The sequence below is a fragment of the Lytechinus variegatus genome, chromosome 1, assembly GCF_018143015.1.
Source record: "Lytechinus variegatus isolate NC3 chromosome 1, Lvar_3.0, whole genome shotgun sequence".
Taxonomy (NCBI): Eukaryota; Metazoa; Echinodermata; class Echinoidea; order Temnopleuroida; family Toxopneustidae; genus Lytechinus; species Lytechinus variegatus.
In genome coordinates this window covers 46,112,506-46,122,160 of record NC_054740.1, presented here as the reverse complement: position 1 = coordinate 46,122,160, position 9,655 = coordinate 46,112,506, and the positions used below count along the sequence as shown (strand labels likewise).

The window sequence follows — 9,655 nt, the reverse complement described above, 5'->3', positions numbered from 1 at the left end:
CAGCCATTATAGACTCCATTTTTTAAGCCATCTTGGATTAATAGACATTCTGGACCTCTGACTGTCCTTTTTACTGATCCTGATATATTATTTGACCCTTTAAGCCATTGTTTAGACATCACAATATTGTCTCTCAGGTGGATATTTAATGAAGTATGTTAAATTTTCAGTAACAGCAGTCAACATATATTCCATTTTTGGACGCCATCTTGGATTACGGAAAACCCCCAAGGAGGATTTCGGGACTTTTAGAATGTTACCTTGGACACATTCCTTGGCCTATCCTAAAAAAATCAGGTTGTTACCAGAAATTTCCATTTTAAACCCAATGCTCTTGGCCTTTTTACCTTCTTTTTCCAATCAATATATTCATTATGCATTATGTGTTTTCAACTTAAGATATATCGATAAAAAGTAATACGTGTTTTCTACAAAATTATATCTGAAATCAAGCCATTCCTTATTCATTTCGCATCTCTCTGTCTCGATATAGGCCTTCTACAGCACCTGGACAATATCATAAATACAGAGCAAAACAATTATTGCCCAAAGGCTCCTGTACTAATAATTTAAAGGCTATTTTTCTGAGTAAAGAACGTTTCGGCCGCCGATCATGTGCCAGCCGACCTTAACCAAAGTAGCAGTGAATGGCACAATAGGGTCCATCTTTCTTATCTTGGGATGTGTACTTATACCAGTAGGAAACGACCTAGTTGCATACTTCGTTGAAGAGGTAATCAATCTTGTAATTAAAATGATTTTTTTTTTCTGGAAGAGTAGAAATGAAGGATTTGAACGGAAGAATCAGCGACAGAAGAAAGATAGAATATAATGATTGTGATGATTACGCTGAAGTTAGGGAGTGGTGGTAGTGGTGGTTGTGTGATGCTAGTGATGATTGTGATGTTGATAACGACGACGATTTCAGAATAGAAATAAGAATGGTGCACTAAAATTGATTAACGTTTCTGATGAATTAAGTCCAGGGGCGTCGACAATTAGATGGGGGGGGGGGGGGTTAACTGCGACATTCATGTTTTAAGGAGGAAAACATAACCCCCCCCCCTTAAAAAAATCAACTTTTCTGACTTAATTTCATTTCATTATATCATATCATTCCATTTCTGAAATGGAATGATATGATATAATGAAATGAAATTAAGTCAGAAAAGTTGATTTTTTTAAGGGGGGGGGGGGTTCTTGCTCGCTAACCTCACTCTGAATATTATTAAATAGAAAATTGGTAATTTGTCCGTGATTGAATCATTTCTTATAATAGGATGTTGCCATTCAGCCTGGTACCACAGCTTATGATTCTTGGTTAAGACCACCTACTCCAGTCTACATGCAGTTCTGGGTATGGGATCTCACCAACCCGGAAGCATTCCTAGACGGGGGTATACCTCATATGGAACAGAAGGGACCATATACATATGAGTAAGTTAATAATCCTTGATTATCCATAATAGCGATAATCAATGTTCATACATGGTCCAAATATAATAAATTATAATATAATATTAGATAGCCAAGACAGATAGCCAAGCGCGATTGGTCAATTGCGCGTCACGTGATATGATCGAAATCCGTGTATTTTCCCAGCCGGTCCACCTTCGATGAATATATTGACCAACCGGTCCGTGAATATATTTTTCTACGCGTATGGCGCCCTCTTGTGGATTAGATGTTACCAACTACACGGAAATAAAATATGTGGGACTAAAGTGTCTGGACTGGACTCTAACTAAGATCTAGGGCTAGGCCTAAAACAAACTAGATTTGATTAGAAAAGGGCCATTCACTGCATTAGAGAAGTAGTAGACTAAAGTTACATCTAGATCTATACCAGTTCCATCAATCACTGTGACTATCGACGTAAACAACAGGCTGCACGCATCGTTATGCCATTTTCATCTTCATCATTAAAGGCTATCTAATATAACAGATATTGACTGATGGGATGTGTAAAAAAAACATTCTTTGGACCGCCTAAAGGATTAATATTTCCCCTCGTGATCATATTTTCCCTCAGCGCTGCGCGCTTCGGGGAAAATATAACCCCTCGGGAAAATATAAATCCGGCAGTCCAAAGAATGTTTATATTACACACCCCATTAGTCAATATCTGTATAATATGTACATGCTTCATTCAACTTGAAGTAAAATCACTGGTATGAGGAAAGTAAAGTGGGAACTTATGAGACTTATTAAAATACACCCCGATCCCCAAATTTCACAGCCATAATTATAGGAGAATTGGTACAACCAGAGAATCAAACAGATGTATGTGCTTATAAGTGCAAACATCGCCTTTGTAGCCAGTGGCGTAACTACTGGGAGGGGGGGCACGTTTTCAGGTCCATGTGGATCGAATTACCAAACTAAAAAAAAAAGAGCTGCCCGTTTGATCCTTGTACCCCATCTAAAGAAATGTTTTCAAATCTTGATTGGACGGTCTTCAAGAACAGAATCATTTATTTATTGTATATATTTGTATATAAATGTGTTCATGGACTCGCACCAGAATACTACTCATATTGTTTTCAAGATCTAAGCAAAACAAATTCGAAGAATACGAGGAAATCCTCGAGACACGATCGTGCTGTTCCAAGGTATCGGTCTGAATATTGCAAACATTCCTTATAGTGCGCATGTCCGAAACTGTGGAATAACTTGTCGGTCACCACACGGGAATCGCCATCTTTAAATTCATTTAAATATTATCTTAAACTAGAAATTTGACGTGTCCAACGGACACAGAAGCCGCCGCTTAACGCGATCAGAAATTAATTCAATATTGTGCAGAAACCGATATGCATATATATAATGAATTTTTTTTAGACCTTTGACCTTAAGACTCACCCTTTCCATAATAATCTCTGACAGAAGATATGACAGTCAGGGCATTTGAGGTGACCTGACTGTATTTTGGTGTCATCTACCCAGACACCAAAAATTTTTAATATTTCGTAAATATTTCCAAAGTTATCATATGGAAACCAACTCGCATATATAATGAGCTGTAACCTTTGACCTGCCGACTCCGAATTCTTCAAAATCAGCCTGTATTTTGGTGTCATCTACCTACTGTACACACCAAATATTTTTTTTCAATCCGTTGAATATGTCATAAGTTATCATGCGGAAACCAACTCGCATATTTAATGAGCTGTGACCTTTGACCTGCGGACTCCGAATTCTTCAAACTCAGCATGTATTTTGGTGTCATCTACCGACACACCGAATTTGTTCAAAATACATTTAAAACTTTTCGAGTTATTGCACGGAAACCAAGTGGCGGGTGGGGCGGGGGCGGACGGACAGGGGCAACGCTTATCGCGCCCTCCGGACTTTGTCTTCGGGGGCATGAATACATGTCAGGTCGATTGACAATTTAAGGTTAACGCTGGCACTGGCTATTTTGTTAAATATTATGTATTTGAATGTTTTAACACCGTTGATATGATCGCTCTAAAATTGCTGTCCTCGCAGTTTAGCTTTTTTGCACTGTTAATTAATTTGAATGTTTTTTTTACCTGTAAATATTATCTGTTATTGCGTTCTTGTGTATAGGGGCCCCAGGGGAAATCAAATATTGTTGATCGGTCTACTCCTTATCATATAAACAATAAGCAAACAATGGCGGTAAAAGATAAACGTTCATTTTATATAGGTGCCTATCTTCCATTTCCCACTGCATGATAATAGTCTTAACGCACCGTGTTAAGGCGAGTTACTGGAGGCAAGACACGTCTAGGGAGGGGTGGTCAGCAATGTCCAAGTGGGTTGGACTTGAAAGGGAATGTGACCATGATCAACGCGGGGAGGCAAAAAAATGCTACCCTGGAAGAGCTTATTCGCGGGAATATCGCCTCATTCGTTCATGGTACAACGAGAGAAGCAAGTCATACTTTAATTCGTTCTTTACAGTTATTTATGAAATAAGTTTGGTTTATTCACCATAGCAGAAGTTTTTAGCCACATTGGAGCTTGGTTTATTGAACTATTTTACAGTTTGGAGGCGTACATTCGCAAACTTGCTCACATAGTTGTAAGACGGCGTTTTATTTTTCAGTTCTAGTCTGATTACTCATTGTTACATTTTGGATCACCAAGCGAATTTCTCGGAGCTGGCCTGATTTACTGTTTTTCCACTCATCAGTAGCTGAGGTTAAATTCAAAGCTAGGGGAAAAAATGCCAAAAACAAAGGACGCAAAGAAAAAGTCGAAGGCGGTGAAACAGAGAACTACACCTCTCCGTTCGAAGCGGTCTCTCGGAAGAAAGGACCGGAGCTCAGGCGATGATGCAGGGGCGGCGCCAGAGGAAGGAGAAAAAAAGTCGAAGGCGGTGAAACAGAGAACTACACCTCTCCGTTCGAAGCGGTCTCTCGGAAGAAAGGACCGGAGCTCAGGCGATGATGCAGGGGCGGCGCCAGAGGAAGGAGAAAAAATGGAGGCTGTGGCACCAGTGGGTGAGTCGCTTCCTTGGCCACTTACGGGGGGTGTTGAAAATGTTATAGATAATCCCCCAAGGGATGAAGTTACAAATACTACATTTCCCCAGTCACCGTGGCAACCCCAAATGATGAGTTGCATTGGGGATGAGTTGGGGGTGGAGCTGTCTACCACATTAAAAGAGAAGATATGGAGAGGGGAATTTGTGGACCTTGGGCAATTAGTGCAGCGAGATTTAGGGCGGAGGGACGATACCCCCACTTTCGCGCTTGCGTCATCGGGGGCCTCGATACTCCTTCGACCCCAGAGAAACACCCCTTTCATTAATAACATAGAAATGTGGACGACAGCATTTATGGTGTATATGTCAGTCTTTTTAGAGAAGCATCCACTACGGGCGAGGGAATTGCTTAAATATATGAGCATCGTTCGCTCAATCACTAAGTTCGGGGGATATAACTGGCGGTCGTTTGACGTCCAGTTTAGACTGAGACAAGCCAGGCAGCCACTGCGTTCTTGGGCATCCACAGATACCGAGCTGTGGCTTACCGTAGCTTCTGTAAGCAATACACTTCCGGGGCAAAGCTACTCTCGCGCGCAGCCCTTTCGTGCTTTCGAAAGGGCGCCCATGCGCACAAACCCCTCCCCCTTTCGGACGGGACAGCATCTCAGGTTCTGCTTTGCATTCAACTCTGGAGAGTGCCAACGCGCGGGATGCCGCTACGCGCACATATGCTCCAGTTGCGGAGCCGGGGGCCATGGAGCTGCAGCGTGTAAAACCGGTTCTGCAAACCAACACTCCAAGCAGCGCGCTGGCTCGCACGCCAGTCAAGCTAAATAAACTGGCACCTTTTCTTGCGTCATACCCGGATAGGAGAGATGCGTCAATCTTGTATGAGGGTTTCAAATCTGGGTTTAAATTGGGTTATACAGGGGAGCGTAGAGCAGTTTCTACTTCCAATCTTTTGTCCGTTCGTGAGTTACCAGAAATTCTGCAAACTAAAATATCCAAAGAAATAGATCTTGGGCGCATAGCGGGTCCCTTTGACGAACGCCCATTTCCAAATTTGCGTTGCTCCCCTGTCGGTTTGGTTCCAAAGCGTACCCCAGGAGAATACCGATTGATACATCACCTTTCTGCTCCTCGGGGAGCTTCTGTTAATGACTTCATCGATCCAGATGTGTGTTCGGTTTCTTACACATCATTTGATGACGCAGTATCTCTTGTCGCGAGTGTCGGTTCAGGGGCCTTCATGGCAAAAGCGGATATCAAGTCGGCTTTTCGGTTACTGCCGGTTGCGCCTGCGGATTTCGAACTGTTGGGTATGTGCATAAATGGAAAGTATTACTTCGATCGCTGCCTTCCTATGGGTTGTTCAATTTCATGTTCATTATTCGAGCGTTTTAGCACATTCCTTGAATATTGCTGTAAGAAGATTTCGGGTACTGATAATATATTGCATTATTTAGACGACTTCTTTTTCACTGGGGCGTCAAAAGAAGAATGCGTTTCGACTCTGAGGCATTTTCTTGCAATGTGCGAAGTTTTTGGAGTTCCGGTCGCACAGGAGAAAACAGAGGGTCCCGTTTCAGTCCTAACTTTTCTCGGTCTAGAAATTGATGCGCCAGCGAGAAGCATTAAAGTGCCTATTGACAAGCTTCATTTTTTGAGGACTCAGCTTGAACATGCGTTGTCACAGAAAGAGATGTCGTTGCGGCAGATCCAGTCGCTTGTAGGTAGTCTTAGCTTTGTTTGCAAGGCGATAGCGCCAGGTAGGGATTTTATGCGGAGAGTTATTGATTTAACACAGGGGGTTCGCCGTCCTTATCACCGCGTTCGGTTAACCGCCGGGGCAAAGGCGGATTTTGTAGCTTGGTTAGCGTTTCTTTCCAAATAAAACGGAACAGTTATGTTTCTAAGCTCGGAATGGCATAGCAACACGCATTTTCAATTTTACACCGACTCGGCGGGGGCAATCGGTTTCGGGATATTTTTCGCGAACCAGTGGGCCCAAGGTAAATGGCCAGCACAAATATTGGCCCGTAGCTATTCAATTGCTTGGCTTGAGTTGTTGCCAATTGTTGTAGGATTAGAAATATCGGGCGCCAAATTGTCTAACAGCAAAGTCCTTTTTTGGTCAGATAACCAGGCGGTTGTAAGCATAGTGAACAGGCAGACTTCCAAATGCCCCAACATTATGAAACTAGTAAGGCGGTTAGTTGTTATATGCTTAACACATAACATACACTTTAGAGCACGTTATGTACCAGGTGTCCAGAATGAAATTGCTGATTCGCTTTCTCGTTTCCAGATGTCCAGGTTTCGTCTTCTAGCACCGGCGGCCGCCCCGGAAGGTCACCCCCTCCCAGACCGTCTCTGGGTGAACTTCATCTAGAGCAAGAGCGTCTTCTTGTAGCCTCGAGGGCGGACAGCACGCATCGAACATATAATCAAGCTTGGGCATCATTTCAGCAATTTCGACGGCTATATTCATATAATCTGCAGGAGGCTCCCAATATTGAGCAAATTGCCCAATTCATTGCGTATTTATCATATTGTGATTATGCAGGTTCCACTATTAATACTTATGTAGCGGGAGTGACTTTTATGCTTCGAGCCCAAAATTTGGAAAATATAACAGAAAATTTCGTCATCAGGCGAATGTTAGATGGCTGCAGGCGCAGGCACACCCGACAAGACCCACGGTGCCCAATAACTTTACCAATTCTTACTTCACTCCTGGAATTTCTACCACATGTTTGCAACCATACATATGACGTGGTTTTATTTCGAGCTGCCTTCTTGGTTGCCTTTTTCGGTTTTCTCAGAATAAGCGAGTTTACTACCTCTTCTAAGCAAGGTCCAGTTACATTAAGCAAGAATGATTTATCAATTCAGATAAGAAATGATAATCGGGTCGTTCAAATCTTTATACAAAAATCTAAAACTGATCAAGAATCAAAGGGTTGCACTATAATCGTCCCATCTCACAACCGGGCGCATGCCTTGTGCCCTGTGAATGCGGTAGAGCGCTATCTGGAGGCGAGATCACATGGTAGCGGAGCATTCTTTTTTAATTTTGATGGGACTCCACTTAGGAGGCAGCAATTCAGTTTAGTTTTGAAACGGGCAATTAGTTTCTGTGGATTGCCAGTCGAATTTTATACATCTCACTCCTTTAGAATTAGTGCAGCTACATCTGCTGCTGTTTCGGGTGTGCCTGATGCAAGGATTCAAGCCATGGGAAGATGGGCGTCCAATTCTCATAAGCGGTACATTCGGGTTCAGTGGCAGTTATTAGAATGAGTGATTAGTCTTCCTTACGTTGTCGCCAGACCTAATGAGTTATATATTTTAAGTTTATTTTATAATGTATGTAGATATGGCTGTCCGCTGTTTTTCTTTGTTTTCTCCTTTTTATAATGCAGATACATCCATATGGATCGTGGGGGACTCTCTTGTACATTGGGGAAGGGAGTACGCAAGGCACCTGGGCTGCCCGAATTTAGGTTTAAGCAAAGCCATCCTCTGGTTATGTAGTCAAGGCCTGACTCTGCGAAAGTTCCAGGAATATTTTCAAAAAAATTTGAGCCAGAATATCCCGCCCCTTTCGGTCATCATTTTGCATTTAGGGAGCAATGACTTGGGTCAACTCGCGAAGGAGGACTTAGCAAAATATGTTGATATATGCTGTAGAGCAGTAAAATTTGCTCTTCCACACACGAGACTGGTATGGTCGGATATCATCCCCCGAATTTCCTACAGTAATACGCCTCTACTTTTACAGTCAAAGGTGGATATAACACGTTTTGGAGGACAGTCGGTGCGTCATGACGGCATCATTCATACACAAAAACATTTATTCCGTCCAGACGGGGTAAACTTGTCTGACGCGGGAAATAACCTGCTACTTCTGAACTTTCGCGAAGCCCTCTGAAAACTGGATAATTAGACCTATATAAAATGATTGTTTTTAATCCACTCCATTTGTACTTAGCGCCCCCCCCCCATTCCCAGTCCCATATTCATCATGTTCATTGCCCCTTATGCGGGGAGTTCGCACATATACATACGAGCATTATACTACCAGGAGACCGTATGGTCGGACTATCTATTATGTTGTTTGTGAATATATATCATGTGTATTAGTAGTGTAATGGACGTGAAGTTGGTAGCCAGTACCCACTTTAGGTACTTCCCTGCCTGATTCAGAAAAAATTTGGTGCAGAGTCACGCAGTCAAAGTAAACAGTTAAGTATGATAATAATAACATATAATTAAAGTAACAATATTGTAAAATGTTCCTAGTCGGGGCGAGTTAAAGGCACAGTTAAGCATTTTCTCTGAATTACCCATTTTACTATGTTTACTTTTTATAATTATCCTTCCCCTCCTGCATCCACTTTCACCATTTCTCAAGACATTACTTGCAATGGAAGGTGCGATGTGATCGCTTTAACTTTCCCGTTCTGTGGCGGCGTGATGCCCAGAATGGACATCTCGTTTGGCGGAATTGGCATTTTTTGCCACAGCACAGGGAAATTTATTGATACCTATTGATATCGTTTAAATGTATTTTGTATAATATATGTTTATGTGTGTATGTATCATATTTTCTTCTGCTTCCTGAGTCTGGGGTTTCATAATGAGATTGACTTTCGAATATCGGCAATTAGCATTCGCAGCCCTTCATCAATACTACTGTTCTTAATAATGTTTCACGGAGCACGCTTGCTTGGCTGAGATCATTATCCGGTCAGCTTGATGCTCAGATCAAAACGGCGAAGTGCTGCTCGTTATCAATGTTATACAATTTTTCATGCCCCTCTTTGGTTTCTGGCTGGAACCAGGGGGTCAATGTTTGTCCTCTAGCCACGCCCGCTTTGCTGGGATCATCTATCCAGCCAGTAGTGTGATGCCTGGATCGTGTGACGGGGTGCCTAGAAATCTAAAAGTTGCTGTCCAGTGTCGCTGACCGGGACCCTGGATGGATGGTTGATATTTATGTTCCCGCATTTGCGGATGAATTAGTTCAAGGCAGTTGAGAAGTCGTGACTGTGGAATGCATGCTAGCGCAGAAAAATTATTTTCACAAAATAATGTTAAAGCCCGGGTTCCACATTAATACTCAGGAAGTAGGTCATTGCATTTCAATCATGTCAATATTGTAGTATGTAAGATTTTAGTTAATATGTAAAT

General features: G+C 42.3%; 1 protein-coding gene across 1 annotated transcript in view; it reads left to right on the top strand.

Moving 5' to 3' along the window:
- Positions 1–417: 417 nt before the first annotated feature.
- The window catches only part of LOC121415148 (lysosome membrane protein 2-like), a 63,721-nt gene continuing 54,483 nt past the window's right edge, over positions 418–9,655 (top strand). Inside the window, exons 1-2 of the mRNA XM_041608284.1 lie at positions 418–733; positions 1,280–1,437. Coding sequence (XP_041464218.1) covers positions 614–733; positions 1,280–1,437 — 278 coding nt within the window. The 5' untranslated portion in view covers positions 418–613. The remainder of the gene's footprint in view (positions 734–1,279; positions 1,438–9,655) is intronic.